This window comes from Musca domestica, unplaced genomic scaffold (genome assembly GCF_030504385.1).
Source record: "Musca domestica strain aabys unplaced genomic scaffold, Musca_domestica.polishedcontigs.V.1.1 19, whole genome shotgun sequence".
In the NCBI taxonomy this organism is placed as follows: Eukaryota; Metazoa; Arthropoda; class Insecta; order Diptera; family Muscidae; genus Musca; species Musca domestica.
Window position 1 is genome coordinate 4775994 of NW_026712245.1, and position 21920 is coordinate 4797913.

General features: G+C 35.6%; 1 protein-coding gene and 10 non-coding genes across 12 annotated transcripts in view; 7 read left to right on the forward strand and 4 right to left on the reverse strand.

Annotated features, from left to right (window-relative positions):
- LOC101890447 (protein spaetzle 3) overlaps window positions 1-21920 on the forward strand; it is an 85845-nt gene that overhangs the window by 54386 nt on the left and 9539 nt on the right. For both annotated transcript variants that reach the window (XM_005189201.4, XM_011296569.3), the window contains one exon: window positions 11229-11353. In XM_005189201.4, the coding sequence (XP_005189258.2) occupies window positions 11229-11353 (125 nt within the window). The remainder of the gene's footprint in view (window positions 1-11228; window positions 11354-21920) is intronic.
- Window positions 2885-2955, forward strand: TRNAG-GCC (transfer RNA glycine (anticodon GCC)). The gene has a single exon. It is a non-coding gene; the product is annotated as a tRNA-Gly (tRNA).
- TRNAG-GCC (transfer RNA glycine (anticodon GCC)) lies at window positions 6654-6724 on the reverse strand. Its single transcript has one exon. It is a non-coding gene; the product is annotated as a tRNA-Gly (tRNA).
- TRNAK-UUU (transfer RNA lysine (anticodon UUU)) lies at window positions 16580-16652 on the forward strand. The gene has a single exon. It is a non-coding gene; the product is annotated as a tRNA-Lys (tRNA).
- Window positions 17408-17478, reverse strand: TRNAG-GCC (transfer RNA glycine (anticodon GCC)). Its single transcript has one exon. It is a non-coding gene; the product is annotated as a tRNA-Gly (tRNA).
- Window positions 17687-17759, forward strand: TRNAK-UUU (transfer RNA lysine (anticodon UUU)). Its single transcript has one exon. It is a non-coding gene; the product is annotated as a tRNA-Lys (tRNA).
- On the forward strand, window positions 18843-18915 carry TRNAK-UUU (transfer RNA lysine (anticodon UUU)). The gene has a single exon. It is a non-coding gene; the product is annotated as a tRNA-Lys (tRNA).
- Window positions 19131-19201, reverse strand: TRNAG-GCC (transfer RNA glycine (anticodon GCC)). Its single transcript has one exon. It is a non-coding gene; the product is annotated as a tRNA-Gly (tRNA).
- On the forward strand, window positions 20102-20174 carry TRNAK-UUU (transfer RNA lysine (anticodon UUU)). Its single transcript has one exon. It is a non-coding gene; the product is annotated as a tRNA-Lys (tRNA).
- On the forward strand, window positions 20731-20803 carry TRNAK-UUU (transfer RNA lysine (anticodon UUU)). Its single transcript has one exon. It is a non-coding gene; the product is annotated as a tRNA-Lys (tRNA).
- Window positions 21476-21546, reverse strand: TRNAG-GCC (transfer RNA glycine (anticodon GCC)). The gene has a single exon. It is a non-coding gene; the product is annotated as a tRNA-Gly (tRNA).

A 21920-nucleotide genomic window follows, 5' to 3' on the forward strand; every position in this document is an offset into this window, starting at 1 on the left:
AAGGTTTAGATTTGTTCGAATTGGTCACCTTTGGCACGAGTTATGGCTCTCAAACGGACAATGAAACCGTCACACGCTGTCCGAATGTTGCTCTACGGTATACTGGCCCATTCCCGGCGAAGTGCTTGCTTGAGGTGATCAACACTTTGATATTTTTGATTTCCTTGATTTCCAAAATACTCCAGACACAATAGTCAAACGGATTGGTATCCGGTGATTTTGGTGGCCATTGTGCGCTGGAAATGAAGCGAGGAACCTCATTTTGTAATCATTCTTGGGTGGCGCGTGCTGAGTCCAGTAAGAATGTCCAAGGTCTGCGGACAAAATGTTTTCGTACCCAAGGTTTTAATATACCCTACAGAATATTTTCGCGATAATATTCTGATGCCACGGTCGATTAATATGAGCGGAGAGCGATCATCGGCTGTTATGGCGGCCCACACCATCACCATGACCGGCGCTTGATTTCTGGTGGCCAACAGAAGGTACACATTTTCAGCTGACCTCTTTTGCAAGTAAACACGAGCATTTTGTTTGTTTACTAACTGCTGGACAACGAATGTTTTCTCATCGGAGAAAACCAAATTCGGCAGTTCACCACTTTCGGCCAAGCGAAGCAACTCTTTAGCTCTTTTGAGAGTATTTTCTTTCTGTTGCGGTGTAAGTTCTTGCACCTAATGGAATTTCGATGGCTTTACCCCGAGCTCATTTTTTAATATTAGCCGACTGAAATATTGCGATATCTTCAGCTCACAAGCCATTTTTCGGCCACTGCGACGCAGGTTTCGATCAAGTTGCTTCTTTACTTTTCGAACCATTTCTGCTGATGTTGCTGTTTTCTTCCGTCCACTTCCTGGACGTCGGACTACGAGCGATGGTACGAGACACAAAAGATTTATTCACATTTAAATGCTGGAGAGCTCTAACGATAGCCACTTATGGTTTTCCAGCCAAATATATCTATTACACCTGAATTCCATCGCGAATAACTTTTTTTCTGGAAAATTCTCACCAAAATGCTTTTGTACGCTTGTAAACAATATAATGAGCTGCCACTGGAATAAATTTTAACAGCTGTCGGACGAGTGGCTTAGAAATGACATCAGTCTAAAGTTGGTTGCAGTTTTTTCTTCTCACCCTGCATAGATAATTTAATGCTACAAGGATAGTTATCTATTGCGAGTATTAAATACCATAGTTGGAAGGATCTCATTGGTAAATGTGAAGATTATGAAAATACCTATTATCGGTGTTTACTGTTATATGAAAAAGTGGGCCTCGATATTCAAAAGTCTGCCTCCGGAGCTAGAACCCATTATGAACTACAAATACCAATTTCTACCGTGAATAGAATGTGTCAAAAAATCATCAAATTACCGAATATCGGGGGGGTACCATTATATGGGGGCTATACGAAAACGTGGACCTATATGTACACTGTTCCGCCACCGGAGCTTGAGCCCATTTCTGACAACATATGCCATATTTTAGACAAATCAGTGGAAATGCGTGACAAAAATCATCAAAATACCGAATATCGGGAGGAACCGTTATAGGGGGGCTATACGAAAACATGGACTGTTTTTCGATTTCAATACCAACCATCCTAGACACAATATAAATTGTTGTGCCAAATTTTGAAGCCAATAATCTTGAAAATATCGCTATGACAGCTACGGCAATGGGAAGATCTTGCAGTTTTGGTGCATAGTAGAATTTTGTGCCTAAACTTGTTTTATTTTATATACGGATAGGATGCGATGAAATCTTAATGAAGTTTTGGAACGTCTTTAAAGAACACACATTACACGGGTTTTTGGCAGTAATATAACCCAAGTCACTTTATACATAAAATATTTATATACCCAGAATCTTAACTCAATATTTTCAAAAATTTCAAACTTCTCTGCTCAATGATGATTATCTCCCGATGAAAGCTTCCAAAGCCCCGACATATTTTTCGCTCTATTTTCATTTACTTCTCGTTTTTTTTTGTAATTTTGAAATTATTTGAATTTTGTCACACAGTGTTGTTGTTGCCTATAGTGAAGTATTTGAAATGTTCGATCAGTTGTAATTTCAAGACACTTTTCAATTTTTTTTTTTTTAAATCCCTTCACTTGTTCGATTGTTTTGTTATTAAACTACAATTCTCCTGCAATTTGAAACGAGTCACAAATCTTAATTAGGTTTAAACAAATTGCCTTTGTTGTTCACAAGTCAGCGAGCAAATCGTTCAAAAGTGCCATGGGGGTATCTTTCAAGCCTTTCTAAAGACCTTTAAGGCAATGCAGCCAATGTCTGTCTATTGATGGCGATGATCATCATCATCAGCGTACATGGTGCACAACACTGCACTGCTAGTGGTGGTGATGGTGATGGTTGGTGTATTGTCAGAATCGAGGTTAAAAGCCTACAACTAAATGTCGCAAGGAACAACGTTCCGATGAAATGACAATGGCGCATGATGGAGAATCAAAATGACAAATGGGAAATTTTGAGCTTCGACATTTTTTTTCTTTCTTGGTTTGTGTTTGGGCTTTTCAAATATCAAAAAATGAAATATAATGTTCAACAGCTAGTCTGATGTGAAGAGCCAGGTAAATGATGTGGCATGGCTTGGAGCTGCTGTTCAAAAGATCATTGCCATCAAGGGGTTACCCAACAGCAGACTATGTGATTAGCTAAAAATAACTCAACATCCATAGACACACACACAATGTGTGTGTGTCGGTTTGGTTTTGGAGATAAATGGAAAGGCATTGGGGAGCCATGAATGGTTGTTGCTTAGTTTTCCTTAACTCCAAAGTGAAGTACAGGAAAATTGAAAAATATTTTCCCAGCATAGTCTGCATTGACTGGAATACAACCTCACTCCACAAGAGCATCGGTGGTTCAGTGGTAGAATGCTCGCCTGCCACGCGGGCGGCCCGGGTTCGATTCCCGGCCGATGCAATTTGAATTTTTTATCAGTTTTTTGTTTTTGACATAGCTTTTGTTATGCGTGGCTCGTGCCTAAAATTTGTTAGACAGACATTCGCAGAAATTTCATAATTGAGGGTGTGAGTGCGCACTTGAAATTCAAATTTCCAATCACATTTTCTTCAATTCGGCTTCTGCTATTGCGCATATTTTTTTTAGCTTTAGATTTGCATAAAAAAGATTAATGCCACTTTTGTTTTGGCAAAATGTGTTCGCAGTAGTTCATTTTTATGATCTTCCGATATGAGGTGTGACAATTTATTAGAATGGGTACATTATTGGTGATCTTACATTTAAATAAGTACAATGGAACAAAATCGCTGAAAATCGAGGGTAAATATGAATTTTTGTTAAACAGCCGAATATTTAAAGTCGGAAAAATATGATGCTCCTTGCTTGTAGCTTGAATAAGTCCCTTGATAAGTTGATAGTAATGCCTTGAATTGATATTAAGAACCCAAAATGATAGATTGGACATAAGTCAAACATTGAGTTCTGCAAAAACATGAAATTAATCTGGGACCTCAAAGAGTATTCACCAAAGCTCAGATTTGGCAGGTTTTACTCTCGAGTGAAACAATCTAGAAGGAGGAAATCCTCAAAGGGTTCGAGTTTCATAAAAAGTTTCCACTCCATTATTTTGTTATATGTCGGAGCTCCCGTGAGTTACTCATATTTGAATAATTAGAGTCAGAGTCGAAATTAAATGATAGTTTATTTAGAGCGTAAAATGATAATGTTGTTGTCGACTATGGGCAGATCGTCGACCAAGACGTTTTGTGGAACTATTTTGCAGATGGAATGCTAATTTAATCTTAAATTGTAGTTTTTATTTTTACCGAGCTCCGACTTGAAAGTTTCCTTAAAATTTAAGATTCGTTCCAAAAAGTCATGTTAGGCTATAACACTCAAATTTGTTCAGTTTGACATTTTCTTAATCAGAACTGTGTACATCGTACGAAGTTTTCAGACAAGGTTTCAAGGTTTTATACATTATTCAAGTTATCACTTGTTAGGAAAAAATAATAGGAAAATGTACCTTTTACACCAAAAAGTTTTCCAAATTTTTCATTTTGAAGTTCACCGAGGATTGCACCATTGCACAGTGACCTCAACATCAAATTTCAGCTCTATTCCTTCATGCAATACCAAATTTAGTAACATTCAGAACGCATATCCAAAACAATCGACATCTCCCTACCCTAGACACCAAATTTTTACCATATAGTACCTTTCGAAAAATAATAGTACGCATTTTCAAAATCACTACCAGATACCAAAAGAGGCCTCAATATCAAATTTCGGGATTCCCCTCACCCAATAATCAATTTAGAACCACTTAGTACTTTTCGAACAATTGTAGTACATATTTTCAAAATCACATCCATATCTTAACCAGAGCCACCAACAGTGACATCTGTATCAAATTTTAGGATTTCAGCTCTATTCCTTTACCCAATACCAAATTTAGTACTACTTAGTAGTTTTCGTATAATTATAGTATATTTCAACATCTGTTATCAATTCACCAATTTTAGTACCACTTGGTACAATTACAGTACGCATATCCAAAACCAGTTCTTTCTCTCTCTCTCTCTCTCTCTCTCTCTCTCTCTCAACTACAGACACCAACAGTGACATTCACACCAAATTTCAGCTCTATCTCCATCTTCACCCCATACTAAATTTAGTACTATTTAGTACTATTCGTATAACTATACTGCACATTTCCAAAGCCACCTGTATGTTAAATACCAACAGAGACCACCAAATCAAATTTCGGGATCGGGATCACCCAATACCATATGTAGCACTATTTAGATACGGATAGATACAGATACCCACAGAGACCTCAATATCAAATGTCGGGACTCGAACTTTATTCTTTCACCCAATACTAAAATAAGTTCCAATTAGTACATTACGAACAATTATAGTACAAATTTCCAAAACCACCTCTAACCTCAATTCCATATACCAACATACTCCGCAATATGAAATTTTTAGGATTCCAGCACTATCCACTCACTTAATACCAAATTTAGTACCATTTAGTACTTTTTGTACAAATATAGGACGTATTTCCAAACAGAACACGTATATCAAAACCAAAATTAATCAAATTTCAGAATTTTATCCCTATTCCTTCACCAAATACCAAACATAGACCAATCAGCACTTTTCGTACAATTATAGTACACACATTTGAAACCCCCTCTATATGTCCAGGCTACACAAGAACAGCGACCGTAATAGCAGATTTCAAGCATTATCTATTCACTTAATTCCAAATTGTATCAAATACTTAGTACTTTTTGGGGACGTCCTCATCACAAACCTACCATTTACAGGGACCACGATACAAAATTTCAAAATTCCACCTTCACTGCCCCAAGCCAAACTGTTCCAAACACATTTCTAAAACCACTTTCATAATTCAAACTTACTTTCCAACCTGGATTCTCGTGTCAAATTTGAAAATTTCAGCTCTATCCCTTGACCGCATACCATTCAAAATTCCAGCTTCATCCGTTTGCCCTAAACCTAACTGTTCCAAATTTAGTACAGTTCGCGCATTTAGTACACATTTCCAAAATCACCTCATATCTCAAACCTATTTTCCAACCTTGATTTTAGTATCAAATTCCAGAATTTAATTTCTATCACTTCACCCAATGCCAAATTTAGTATCACTCAGTACTTTTCGTACAATTATAATACGCATTTCCGAAACCACCTCTATATGTCAAGGCTACACATGAACAGCGACCCTTTATTACTTATTGTAGTACCCTATTTCAAAACCACCTCTTTATCACAAACCTACCATCAACAGGGACCCCAATAATAAATTTCCAATTTTCCGCTTCATCTTTTCACCCTAAACCAAACTGTTCCTAATTTAGTACCGATTTGGATAGTTCGCCCCTTTAACATATTTCTAAAACTACTTTTATGTATCAAACTTAATTTCGATCCTTGATTCTCATATCAAATTTCAAGTATTTATCTCTATCCGCTCTTGCAATACCAAATGGTACCATTTTAAATGGTTAGTACCATTTTAGAACTTTTCGTAACCTGAAAGTTCGAAGTTCGGTACATCTACCTGCACTCCACTAGTGACCCTCATTCCAAATTTCATTCTAACTCATTCCGCTGTCCATACAAAGTATACAATTTTTAGTACATTTTAGTACTTTTCGTACCTTTTTAGTACGAATTTCGAAAAATCCAGCCTTGTCCCATGCCTTCGCACCAAGACTTACCCTTGATAAAAATTTAATTTAATTTAAATTAATTTTATTCTATCTTTAGCCGTTTCGTCAGAGCGTTTATTCTCATTCAGTCAGTCAGCTATTTCACTACTGCTTTCATGGATTCCGAGGAATTTTAACTCGAATATTTTCAAAAATATAAAAATGGTGGGGATACCTGCTGATGGAATCTTTTACAACGCCTACACATATGTCTTATGTTTTTAGCTCTACTTTCATAATCTTTTTGGCTTTTCCACTAATGTTGTCCCTTGACAACATTTCAACATTTGTATTTTTAAATAACTTATGGTTGTAATTAATTCTAAAATTTTGTAAGTCAAGCGCGTGTATGCTCCATTATTTATTTTATATTGAAAAATATAAAGAAATTATGAAATCAAAAAAGTCGTCTGCATCGGCCGGGAATCGAACCCGGGCCGCCCGCGTGGCAGGCGAGCATTCTACCACTGAACCACCGATGCTGCTTGGAGGATCTCCAAACAGTGGCGAATTTGTTCAGCAAAGTTCAATGCATTTTTCGAAATAAATTAGTCTTAAACTAATAGCTCAAAACTGAAACCCGTTTTGCATCTTCAGCCAAGCAACAGCTGATCAATGAACAATATCATCATTATCTTTCATCATCTTTACTTCTTTGTGGACACAAACTATTAAGTTAAAAAAACAACTTGTTCAGTTTGTGAAATACAACACATGTTTAAATAAAACACCTTTTGACGTCTCTTGCTCCCCCTCCTCTCCACCGCCACTTCTAATACACTTAGATGTCTTTTCATAGCCAGAAGGAAGGTCTTGAAACAAAAACTAGTCAATCAGCCAGCCATCAAGCCATCCAACTAGCCCACCCGTCCGTGTTAGTCAGTCAGTATGTCAGTATTCGTTGAATGGACGGACAGACGACGACATCACCACCCAGCCCAGCTCAAATTACAAGTGCATATCAATCATAGAAAAAACAACATCAGAAGAAAAAAATAATAATTATGAATGAATAAATTTGAAACTAGAATCTAACGTGTATTTCATCATTATCATCGCCATCATCATCATCATCGTCATCGTTTAGATATTTTTATTCATTCATTCATAAATATTCTATAGAGAGCCGCTCGTCAACGTCTACAACGTCCGTTTGATATAAAGAATGCCAGTGGAGGCGACGTCCATTGAATGTGCTGACCGAAAGCAACTCCTCTCCGTAATAAACAAAAAAGCCAAGAAAAGAATTACCGTACTGACATCTCTTCTAATGGCACGTGATTCATTCAATACGTTTTTGGAATTTAATTATCAATGGTAGATTACACTGGACAACACAAGAAGTATTTATTTTTAATTATTGAGAGGAGAGATTTGAAAAACATTGTTTTAGCTTAAATAAATTTTCAACCTAACAAATACTACTTACCGATTTCCCAATCGCTCTCCATTCATCATGCTCACATATAGCATATTCCTCGAAATCTGAAAAAATATAGAAGAAATCAAATGATTTAAAACCCGGTATAATATTTATGTTAAAGTCATATTGCTTATTTAGTCAAAGAGTGACACTTCTTAGAAAAAATCGGTTTGAGAAAAAAATTGGATTTCTGTAGTAGATGCTCTACAGAAATCCAATTTTTTCTCGAAACCGAAGGCTACGCTATAAAATGCTAAAAATAAATGTGGATCAAGTTACGTTGCATATGGCCCAAACATGATGTGTAATCTGGCCTAAAAATAGAGTTAATACATTGTGAAAAAGATGACGGGGTGAAAAATTTTACTGTCGTAATTCTCCTTCATTTGGAATTTGTAAGATTCGATATCAAATCGATTGGTAACGTGAAGTCACTGCTTTATACGAACTATACTTAAATAAACAATTTCAATACCACGGACTCTTAAAGCAATCTAAATGTTTTTATACCCTATGGAGGGTAAATTAAATTTGTCATTCCATTTATAACTCCTCAAAATACTCATGTCAGACCCTATAAAGTATATACAGGGTGATATAAAAAAACTGCAAGTCAAACGCCATAATCTTTAAATGTTTTTTTTTTTAAATTTTATCGAATGAAAGCAAAAAATGTCGGAATTAACATCAAATTTTAAAATAAGTTTAGATTTGTTCGAATTGGGCACCTTTGGTACGAATTATGGCCTTCAAACAGGCAATGAAACCGTCACACGCTGCCCGAATGTTGCTCTGCAGTATTTTGGCCCATTCCCGGCGAAGCGCTTGCTTGAGGTGATCGACACTTTCGTATTTTTTTAGTGACAACCTTGCTTTTCAAAATACTCCAGACACAATAGTCCAACGGATTGGTATTCGGAGATTTTGGTGGCCATTTGGAGGTGGAAATGAAGCGAGGAACCTCATTTTGTAACCATTCTTGGGTGGCGCGTGCTGAGTGCGACGATGCTGAGGCCTCTTGGAATGTCCAAGGTCTGCGGCCAAAATGTTTGCGTGCCCAATGCTTTAATACACCCTCCAGAATATTTTCGCGATAATATTCGGCATTTATTCTGATACCACGGTCGATTAATACGAGCGAAGAGCAACCATCGGCTGTTATGGCGACCCACACCATCACCATGGCCGGCGCTTGAGTTTTGGTGGCCAACCGAAGGAGCACATTTTCAGCTGACCTCTTTGGCAAGTAAAGACGATCATTTTGTTTGTTTACAAACTGCTGGACAACGAATTCGGCAGTTCACCACTTTCGGCCAAGCGAAGCAACTCTTTTTATTCTATTATCTTTCTGTTGCGGTGTAAGTTCTTGCACTGTTTGGAATTTCAATGGCTTTACCCGATCTCATTTTCAAAATTTGCCGAATGGAATATTGCGATATGCTCACGATATGCAGCTCACGAGCCATTTTTCGGAAATTGCGCGGGTTTCGATCAAGTCGCTTCTTTACTTTTTTAACCATTTCTGCTGATGTTGTTGTTTTCTTCCGTTCACTTACTTGACGCCGGGCTACGCTAACAGCATTAATGAGCGTGGCTAAAAATTTGCACACGTGTGTTAAGTTCGTAAATGGGCCATGTCGGTCCATTTGATGAATTATTTTGATGAATTTAGAAACATTTTACATTTTTTTTAGTTGAAAATCGTAGTGGGTACTAGAACCTATGAACAAATAATTAGTTATGCAGGACCACGTCCTCGTATAACGGTTTTCATTTAAAAGGTATTTTTCGACAAAATTTTTTATACCCTCAGCCATGTATCATTTGATACGGTCAAAATGTGCCTAATCGAAATAAAGGTTTTAGACCCTAGGACCAAATCCGTTTCAGGACATTTGGAGTCGACCTAGCGATGTCTGTCCGTCTGTCTGGCTGGTGCGCACGATAACTCTTGAAGGGAGTATCTGATTTGGTCCAAACTTAATACATTGCAATACTGTTGTAAAACTTAGATCGAGTTCGGAGATAGGCAATATCTGTCCACTCCTTCTGGAAATTTTCAAAGAAAGTAATTTACTGCATAGAAAGCGAAAGGATCATCCGATTTTACTCCAAATTTTGAAATCCTGATATTTGCATCAGTGCTATTTCAGGTGCGAAAATGAACAATATCGGTACAATTCATCAAGTACCTCCCCCACAAAGGGTCAACATTTTGAATATTTATAACTCTTATAAAATATGATGTAAGAGTCCGATTGTCTTCAAATCACACACATCGATATTTATAATACAATATTTCTATTAACTGAAAGTCTCCTTCTGGTACCTCGTAAAATGCGTAATTAACATCCTATTCCATACAGACTTGGCACTTCTCAATATTTCTATTAACACAAGATCTGTTATAAAGATTGTAGAGATCGGACCATTCCATCTGGTACCTCCCCCACAAATGGTCAAAGTTTTGAATAATTAAAACAATCATAAAATCCGACATAAGAATCGGTTTCTCTTCATATTTCACACATCCCATTGTTTCTACTAACATAAGAGATGGAATATATAGGTTCACTTCTTCTGGTACCTCCCCCACAATAGGTCAACATTTTGAGTATCCATGAAGCTCATAAAACGCAAAATTATCATTCGACTCCATTCAGACTATACAATACAATATTTCCATCAACACAAGATCTTTTATAAATATGGTGGAGATCGGACCATGCCTTCTGGTAACTCCCCCACTCTGGGTTCAAGATTTTGAAAAACAAAACGCTCAAGGAAAGCTCTCCTCAAATTTCACACATACATACAAACGTTTTTGCTAACAGAAGATCTGTTGTGAAGATGATAGATGACTGCGAACCCCTTCTGGTACCTCATCCACAAAGGGTCACAATTTTCACTACTTTTATCGGTCATAACTTGCGAAACAAGTCAACGATTCTTTACAACTAAATGTTTTTCTCAACCAGAAACCTGGGATGAATATGGAATTTCGCATAGAATTGGATATAAATGTTCGATTTTCTTGTAATTTTGCCCATAACAATATTTTTATCTGTTTCGGATCTAAAAATTTACACATATCTCACATAAAGTGAAGGAAGCAGTCGATATAGTCAAAGCCTGGCACGTCGCAATATTTATATCATATTTACTTAGGTTCGATACGAAATGGACAATATTGACCCAAATCCCTCGGAACCTACTCCATAGAGGGTCAACAATCTAAATAATCATAACAGAAGTCAAAATATATTTAAATAGTCGAACATTGTCTGAGGGTATACATCTGTCGGCAAAACCGACTGATACTTTTTAACTTGTTAGAATTACACTTAATTATTTTTATATTTCAAAAATTTTTGTATGCTTGTGTTATCAGTATTTAATGATTTAAAGACGCCAGCATTAACAACACTTATTGCTATCACCCTAATGATCTCCATGTCTAGCACATTGTCAAATTACTGTAAATATAAATAAATAAATATTTATTGATACTTTTTTATTACTTTACAACCCACAATTGACTTCAATTTTTATATTTTGTTTAGATTTGGTGGACAGCTCTGTCGGTGGCTTTGGGTCTGGATGTACGTGGCGATTTGATAAAGGGTGTGCCCTGTATAAAACGTTATCATCAGTTATTCTGTCCGACAGCCGGCAACAGTTATCCAATGTAAGTAACTTCCTCTCTCTTTCTCCACACATAAATGGCTTCCTCTCTTTGGCTTATAATAAAATAAGATTAACAGTTGTGAAACAGACAGAGGGACAGAATTTCCAACCAAAAACCAATCACAAGCAAGTGGCAATGTGACCTTAACCTTTGAAGTGTTGAAAATTTTGACAAATAGTGTTTTGACGTTCGTTTGATTTTATGCTCTTTTTTTATTTAGATTTTGCCATCTTCTAATTTATTTTTGAAAAATTAACAACATTCTTCAAAAAATCGAAAAAAAGACGATAATCAAAAAAGACTAACTAAAAAATAATACAATAATTGGCAACAGCAGCACCAACATCAATTAATTAACACTCATAAAACTGACCCACTTAGCGATAATTCAAGGTGATTTCACACAGACCGAACAACCGTAAAAAATTAAACAATTAACCATTAAACTATTAGCGAGAGTGTTTTTGCTATATTTTATTATGTTAAAGGGAATTTTTGGTTGTGTTTGATCTAAATATACTAAATTCGATTAAAGTAAACGCCAGAGGAATCAGACGATAGTGAGTTTATTTTTATAATAATAAGACACTGTGCGACAAAATTCAATTTTTTTCCATAATTAAAGAAGAAATTATTAGATTATGAGAGTAGAACTATAAATAGATGATACTCGTGTCGGAGGATTGAACGTTTAAATTGCAAAGTAGCTAAAATGGTGGGTCCAAGTTCACACTCTTCCAAATTTTTTGAAAATTTGGGACTAAGATTCCTTGAAATCCTTACATTTTCGATATATAGTGTCTTCGATAATATTCCAGATAAGAATACGACGATTAATTTGGTGGAAAATTGTAAACTTCAAACGAGTCATTAAAAGAGTCTGTTTGGTCCTTGTTCAAAATATGGTTAAAAACTCCCTTTAAACGGGATCATAGCACGTCAAAATATTCTACAAATTAATTTGTCATAAAATTCTACTACAGATCCCAAAATACATCAAAAGTCTTAATCTTACCAAGACGCCACAATTTTGGGTTAAACATTTTTGGGTTATATGAAGTGGTGCAAAATTCTCCTACAAAGCATAATTTTAGAAAGATGCCGTCAAAGACAAAATTCTTTTTTATCAAACTTTAGCATATGTCAGCAACGAATAGAAATAGCTATCCCCTTTATATATCAAGAAAATATCTGCATTGTTAGATGGTTCTTGACAAAGAAATCTTAAATAAATCCACTTTCGACAGTCCATGTTGGATAGTCTATGACAAAGAGACCTTAAAACCAGTAAAGAAAGTCTTCAAGTCGGGCGGGGCCGACTTTATGATACCCTACACCACTTTGCTAATTTAGTAGAGCTCCGCATAACAATTAAAAGTTTTTATGAGACAATTCAATCATACACGCTATGATTATAATTATAATTTAAAGTTCAAAGGACTAAATATGCCGAAGCATTTTTATCTTTTAAATTCGGAATTGTATTGCCCATTTGGTACACAATTAATTTGAAATCGGATAAAGATATATATGGGAGCTATATCCAAATCTGAACCGATCTCGATAAAATTTGTATTTGATATATTTCCCTGAATATCGTTGTTACGGAGTGCATATTACGGTTGTGGGTAACAAATATAACAAATCGGATGAATAATATACATGGAAGCTATAGCTATATCTGAACCGATCTTCACCAAATTTGACATACTAGCTTCTAGACTCAATTCGGTCGTAAGTGCCAAATTCCATCTCATTTGGACAAATATTAGACGTTTGGTGCACAATCAAAGGTAAATCGGACGAAGTTATATATGGGAGCTATATCCAAATCTGAACCGATCTCGATAAAATTTAGCAAATGTATTTCTGATCTGTATTTGATATATTTCCCCAAATATTGTTGTTGCATAGTGCATATTACGGCGGCGGTGGACAAAAATAACAAATCGTATGAACAATATATATGGGAGCTATAGCTATATCTGCCCCGATTTCGATTAAATTTGGCATACATATTTTCAGGCCTAATTTGGGTGTATATGCAAAATTCCATACAATTCGGGCTGATATTACACGTTTGGTGCACAATAAAAGGCAAATCGGACGAAGATATATATGGGAGCTATATCTAAATTTTGACCGATTATCTCCAATTTCAATAGGGTTCGTCCTTGGGCCAAACAAAAGATCTTTGCAAAATTTCATCTGGATCGGGCAATAAATGCGACCTGTACTTTGTTTACAAAAATACATGGACAGACGGGCGGACGGACATGCATAAATTGACTCAGAATGTGATTCTATGCAGACCATCAAAAGGAACTATGGGTCTATCTCGTTTCCTTCTGCCTGTTACAAACAAATGCACAAAGACATAATACCCTGACCACCTTGTGGTGTAGGGTATAAAAATCCCCGTTTGACAGTCCAGGTTGGATGTTCAAGTTTGATGATCTAATGATCTACGATGGATGTTCATGATGATCTAATGGCCCATGTTGGGTATTCGTCGACAAAGTAATTTTTAAGAAATCCATGTTTATTTTTTTAAATTTTCAAAAAATCGACGTTTGGTGATCTACTGGACTCGTTTGATGTTCTTCGACAAAAGGATCTTTATAAAATTTTTGTTTGATGGTCCAGGTTTGATGATCTACTGGTCCACGTTTGATGTTCGTTGACAAAGAAATCTTTCAAAAATCCACGATTGATGGTCCAAGTTTGGTAATCCATAAAAAAATCCACGGCTATGGTCCTCATAGTAATTTTAGAAATAGTTTTTAATAATCCACAATTGTGGGGATTGTAATTCTGAAGGAGTAATTGTCCTTGAAGAAATATTTTGTAAAAACCAACGATTGCGGCACTCTTAAAAATATTCTTTAAAAATATTCTTTAAATATCCAGGGTTATGGCTCTGATAGTTGTTAAAAGCAAATTTTTAGACACCCACAATTATAGCTCCGATATACCTTGAAGAAATATTCGTTAAGAATCCGCGATTATGGTCAAAATTGTCATTAAAAAAATATTATTTAAATTTTTTCAAATATGGCTTTTATAGTTCTCAAATAAATGTTGTTTGAATAAATATAATTACCTCCCTGATAATCCTCGATTAAGTATTCTTAAGTATTAGCAGCATATAGCTGATTTACTAAAAGGAATATTCTTTACAAATCTAAGATCCTTATTATTCTCAAACAAATATTATTTGGAAAACCCCTACTAGCTCTTGCAGAAATAGTATTTAAAAATCCACGGTTATGGTAACGATAGTCGTTAAAATCTTCTGTGAAAATGTATGATAGTGGCTCTGAAAGTCCTTATAATCAATTAGGAAATGCTTTTTATTTAATTAATTACAATTATGGGTTCATTCTGGTAGAAGCATTCTTTAAAATCCACGATTTGGTACTAATGTTCTTTGAGATAATATTCTTTAAAAACCTACGATTACTTGGCCGATTATCATTTATCTTATAGTCTTTGAAGAAACATTCTTTGGAAAGTATTTATAATGGTCCAGACAGTCCTTAAAAAAATAGTCTTTAAAAATTCCTTAAAATATCCACGATTAGGCAGTCCTTTAAGAAGTAGTATTTAAAAATCCACAATTAGACAGTCCCTAAAATAATAATTTTTTAACAATCCACGATTATGGCCATAAGAGCTTTTGAAGGAATATTATCAAAAAATCCACGAATATAACTATATATAACGAATATAACTCCGACATTGCCTTAATAGCCCTTGAAGAAATATTCATTAAAAAAAACGATTATTGGCATAATTGTTTTTGAAAAAATATGATTTAAATATCCACGATGATAATGCTGATAGTCTTGTAAGAAATTCTCTAAAAAACCACGACTATAGACCCGAATTTCTATAAGAAATGCAAATTTTACTCCTTGGAGAAATTCTTTTTAAAAGTCTAAAAATTTGAGCCTGATAGTCCCCAAAGAAAAATTCTTTAAAAATCCACTATAATGGTCCAGATATTCCTTGAAGAAATAGTCTGTAAAAACCCACGATAAGACAGTCCTTGAAGAAATATTATTTAAAAATCCACGACTATGGTATTGAAAGTCCCCACAGAAATATTGCTTGGAAATCCATCACTAAATCACCAAAAGCCTTTACAGAAAAAAATCCACAATTTTGGCCCTGCAAACCTTCAATGAAATATTTTTATAAATCTACGATTATACCTCAAAAATCCTCGCCGACATATTTTTTTTAAAAATTCAAGATTAGAACTCTACAGGTTTTGAAAAAATATCCTTACAAAAATTCGTAATTTTTACTCCTTGAAATTATATTTTTTAAATTCCACCCATCAGATTTTTTGTCTCAAAACAAATAAGCAGGATACACCCAGCTGTCACTTACTGCGATTGGCACATGGCAACACTGATATAAGCTTTTAAAAATATTTGTCAAAAAATTCTTCCTGTTATTTAAGATTTTTGAGGTTCTAATTGAATTATAAAAAAATACTTGCAAATGATTTCAATCTCGCTTCGAACGCCACACTTTTAGCAAATCGTCGGGTGTGTGCGGCTGCTTTAAAGAACAGAAATTGTGTGTGTATCTGTCAACGCCATGTGAATTCAAGTCGTATATATAATAAAATCATTATAACATTTGTTAATGACAACAAGAAGTCGATTTGCAAGTTGTTGTTTTTTTATCACCCTTTGAAATTTACGAGAATTTAGAAGAAATGCCTGTAATTTGTCGCTGACAACAAATTATCACATTGTCACACATATTAACAGCTCTTAATATGACAAAGAAATGACAATACAAAGTGTTTTATTTCAAGTTCATTGAACCTACGACGATTAAAGCGGCAGGTTATGTAATAATTTTTACAAAAAAAAAAAAAAAAAAAAAAAAAAAAAAAAAAAAAAAATATATATATATATATATATATATATATATATATATATATATATATATATATATATATATATATATATATATATATAAATAAAAAAGAAACAATAGTAAGGACCATGCAGGTAATTTAAAAATAATTAATATTTAAATTTTTAAAAATTAATATAGTATTTACAACTCGATACAACCATTAAAAAAAGTATATTTTCTGGAATTGATTTTCATTAAAGATGGGTTCTAGTTTCGGTCTCAAACTAGATTCATTTACACTGACTGGAGAGCTCAGCAAGGGAAATGCAAACCTTGTTTATAAGGGCCCGGGTAGCTCAGTCGGTAGAGCATTGGACTTTTAATCCAAGGGTCCAGGGTTCAAGTCCCTGCTCGGGCGGTATAACTTTTATATCATTTGATACGGCCAAAATGTGAATTATCGAAATAACAGTTTTAGGCCCTAGGTCTCTTTGGACCAAGTTCGTTGCAAGAGATTTGGAGTCGATCTAGCGATGTCCATCCGTCTGTCCGTTTGTCTGTCTGTCTTTCTGCTGGCTGGATAACCCTCTAAAGGAGTATCCGATTTGATCCAAACTTGACACATCCCAATATTATTATCAAACATAGATCGAGTTTGGAGATGGGCAATATCGGTCCACTCCTTCTGGTACCTTTCTCACAAAAGGACGAAATTTTCAAAAAATAAAACATTGTACTGCACTAAAAGAGCAAGGATTATTCCGATTTTGTTTCAACTTTGCAAATCCTAATATTTGCATTAGTGCTAGGACCGACTTGGTACGTCTCAATATTTCCAGCAACAGAAGATATGTTATAAAGGATGTTGCGGATCACCCATTTCTTCTGGTACCTCCCCCACATAAGGTTCAGGATATTGAAAAACTAAATGCTTAAAAAAAGTGAAATAAGCATCCAACTATCTTCAAATTTCATACATACAAACATTTTTGCTAACACAAGATCTGAGGGTCATAGAGGGTCAATAATTTGAATAATTATGACAGAAGTCAAAATATACTTAAATAATCGAATATTGGCTGAGGGCATAAATCTGTCGGCAAAACCGACTGATACTTTTTAACTTGTCCAGGTTTTCCTAAATTCAAAATTATTTTGGCAAAAATATTAATCTGCATCGGCCGGGAATCGAACCCGGGCCGCCCGCGTGGCAGGCGAGCATTCTACCACTGAACCACCGATGCTACATAAAATAACATTTTCAAGCTGGGATTTTCATCTGAACCCCCTAACATATATCTTAAAAGATATTTCAAATACACATTAATGTTTTAATATTTCGGATTTTGAGAAAAACTATTTCAAATCCAAGTTTCGATTAAGCTAAAGTTTCAGTGTAAAAAGGCTTGCAGGTAAAGTATTGTATGCTTTAAGTTTTGGTTGCGCTATGCGGCCCGGGTAGCTCAGTCGGTAGAGCATTGGACTTTTAATCCAAGGGTCCAGGGTTCAAGTCCCTGCTCGGGCGATCCGTACTTTTATATGCCGATAAGGGTCCAAAATAAGGATCAAGAGAACACAATGAAAGAAACTCTAAATAAGGAAAAAATAATAGGGTTGTCCATTTGAGTTGTGAGGGGGGTTCCATTGTTCTCAGGTTAGAAACAAAGTTCCATGATTTAGTGGTACAATACCCAGGTTTTGTACTAACTAATTGGCTGGGGTATATTCTGCATATTATACATGAACCTTGAATGAATTTTTTGTTATAAATAATAATAAAGATAAGTACCACAAAATAGAGAGATATCCCAGCCTACGAACGGTGCCTAGCTTCCATATAAATTTACCTTCTAATTCATCATCTCTTCGCAAAAAAAGTGGGGGCGTGGATTCTATATTTGCTGTATTCCATATTGTGGAAAAAACAAGTAAAGCAGCACATTACTTTGGGCTGGCCGAACTTTTAATATCCTCCACCATTTGGAAGAAACTTGAAATATTAAAAAAAATAATCGTCGAAATATACCATTTATAAGAAATCCGTTATATGGGGCTATGCGTAGACGAGGACCTGCATACGCTTTTTTTTGTCATAGGCTATAGTACCCATTATGACCATCAAATACGAAAATTGAAACAATTCCGATAAATAATGTCGCTAAAATCATTAAAATACTGAATATCAGGAGGTATCGTTATATGGTAGCTATGCGGAGACGTGGACTTGCATACGCAATTGTCATAGGCTGTAGTACCCATTACGAACTTTAAATACGAAATTTGAAACAATTCTGGTCTATAATGTCTCTAATGCCATAAAATACCAAATATTGGGAGGTACCTTTACATAGGGACTATACGAAGATCTGGAACTGCATAAGTCCTTCAATAATTAAATTTGGGGGCTATAGGAAAACAAGGACGGAATGAGAAAGTTAATATACCATCCATAGTATGGTTGAGGGTATAACAAGTTCCACCCAGCCATACCTAGCTCCGTTTTTACCCCTTAGACATGGAGTCTTCATTCTGGACCTGTCTCAGAAATCAAAATCTCCGTAAACCTCAAGAACATCATAGAAATGATAGAAGGTACAGTTCGTTATGTGCCCGGGTAGCTCAGTCGGTAGAGCATTGGACTTTTAATCCAAGGGTCCAGGGTTCAAGTCCCTGCTCGGGCGATAGATCTTTTTTGGCAAAATACTAAAATAATTAATTAATGTTTAAAAAATATATATTTACAGTGGGGCGCAGTAAAATACACTCTTATGTTCCCCCTAAAGATTTCCAAGGATCGGCAGTTGTTGGTCTCGCGCAAACTCGAAGAGAATGAGAAGTATTTTCCTCGTCTCGTCTTTTAAGACTTCATTGATGTTTAATATTTAAAAATTTAATTTGCATCGGCCGGGAATCGAACCCGGGCCGCCCGCGTGGCAGGCGAGCATTCTACCACTGAACCACCGATGCTATATAGGGATGGTCCTGGGCCATACAACACAAAAAAGTTGTTAAAAACAAGAGTGACTAATTCTCAAAGACGTTGTTCAAGGGGTTTATTGAAAATTGTATAAAAAATGAATACAGTCAGATAGGGCCGACCATGGCATACCCAACAATATAAAAATTTATGGTAAAGATTTTGTAGACCGGAAATCCTTTGGACTGGGTTGATCAAATCCCTCAAGATATTGATACGTAATTGGACTTAAATTATCATTCTAAATATCCGATTTGGTACTTATGCGGTTACAAATAATGCAACAAATTCCTGTTTAAAGATCATTATTACATTACTTCGTTTGAACATGACCAGAGCCACAAGTTGATGCCAAAATCCGTGGCAATTGCCCTATGTTTAGCTCTTTGACGTGAAAGGGGGTCATAGGTCTACGAAATCATAACGGTCAGATGTATGTACGTACTAGCTATTTCCTTGAATTGGAATTTTTGGAAGTTAGCAAAAAAATATTGTCCATTTCACCCACTAAATATTATCGGATTACTATCCAAAATTGTAGGGCTCATCTGTGTCCTATACTCTAACTCCACGCAAACTTACGGTTCGAACGATCTATAATTGTTACCCATAGAGCGACATTTTGTGATCATCTGCACCAAAAATAGGCTTCTATTCTGACCCTTATCCTAACTTCATGCAAAATTTAGTTACGACCTGTGGCGTGATTACAAATTAACATGGACAGACGGTCGAACGTACACACATAGCTGGATTGACTCAGTTCGGCGAGATGGGAAGATATAAGACTTCGTGAGCTAGGACTTATATTTCGAGGCAATGCAAATATATATTAATATGATCAGGGTATAAATATGAAAAATAATACAAGGGCAAGCCGATCCTTGTGTGCCCGGGTAGCTCAGTCGGTAGAGCATTGGACTTTTAATCCAAGGGTCCAGGGTTCAAGTCCCTGCTCGGGCGGATTAGGTTTTTTAGAATAAATTACTATGATAATCAGGAATAATTGAATTCTATGCCAGTATAAGGCTTAGTTTAAAACCAAATTGTTTGATTTGATACTATACGGAGCAATTTTATTAGCACACCTCACTTCTTTATTCTTTTAGAATTGTTATGTTATTTTTTGTTGGAAAAATATTATTAAAAAATATTAAATAAATTGTATTGCTCAAACTCAAAACAAATCGAGTATTGCGTCCCATGCATCACTCTAAAAAGCCAATATTGTGTGGGGAACAGTTTTCTCTAACCAATCTTAATCAAGAGTTAAAAATTTCGGCTTATAAATTTTTAGCACAATCAAATTTTAAATGAGTTATAGGTTCGCCTAAATCAAGACCTATTATTCGAGCTGTTGTAGACGGAATCTAGTTTCCAGTATATGCCTTATTTTCAACTCGGAAAAAAGGTTCTCTGTCGCAGGTAGTAGAAACTCTGCTGGAAAGTTGTACGAGAGGGATATCAATTCAAAGACCCTGCCAAATCCCGGCCTATTCCCCGAGGGTCTCGATACACAGCCCGGGTAGCTCAGTCGGTAGAGCATTGGGCTTTTAATCCAAGGGTCCAGGGTTCAAGTCCCTGCTCGGGCGGCATAACTTTTTTCTATCTAGTCGGCAATTTGGATGCAGAAAGAGTTTGGCCAAAAAGGCTTTAAAAGAAAGAATAAATACCTTATTTCCTGGCTCTTCCTGGTTATGTGTAGCTTTTATGTAGAATATACCGGATAGTAAAAAGTCCAAATTGCATCGGCCGGGCCGCCCGCGTGGCAGGCGAGCATTCTACCACTGAACCACCGATGCTATATGTTCAGATATTGAAACCAAAAGATCGGTAGGAATTATCTCCCAATAACTATAGGAATTTTGTGGCGTCAATTTCGAACTACAAAAGTTTGTTGGACACAAAGGTCCTTACGGCCTCGAATACCACTAAGGAACAACGAAGGTGCAAAAAACAAGAAGTTTTCTTCCAACTCATATACATTAAAATATTAATTATTTGCTTCTGGCCGTTAGTCGTTCGAGGTTCAGAATTTTTCGTTGAAGATTGTGTTTGGGTTAAGGTAAGTTCAGGTTTTGGTTTCCTGTTTTTAATATTATCTCTCGTGTAATATTCAGAATCAAATCAGTCGTTTACACGTCGAAGCAGCAGAAGCCTTATTTGACAGCATCTGAATTTGTGTTTCTTTTGTATATTTTATATAATTTAATTTGGAACATAATGTTCGTCTTATCTTATTTCCATTCAAGAAAATATAGAATTGCATCGGCCGGGAATCGAACCCGGGCCGCCCGCGTGGCAGGCGAGCATTCTACCACTGAACCACCGATGCTATAAAATTAGACCAGGAATGCTTTTTGTGATAAATTTCAACACGAATATTTATTAGTTAAAAGTATTGGGCTCTGGAGAACACACCTCAGATTCATTTTTGGTTTTTGAGATCAGGATTTGAAACTCTACTTACAGTTTTAAATTTATTTTAATTTGAAGAAAATGAATTCAATTTTAGTGGATTTTTATAATGGGATAAAGAAACAGGTATACTCGTAGTAGAATATCCTGGTCCTCAATTATTGTTTTATGATAATGTAATAAAATTTTAATGGAAATGTTTTCATTTCATAATTTCAATATAATCCCGCCCCTGGACTCGCAATCAAGGAATTATGTTTAGAAATAAAAGAGAAAAAATAGTAAGCAGGA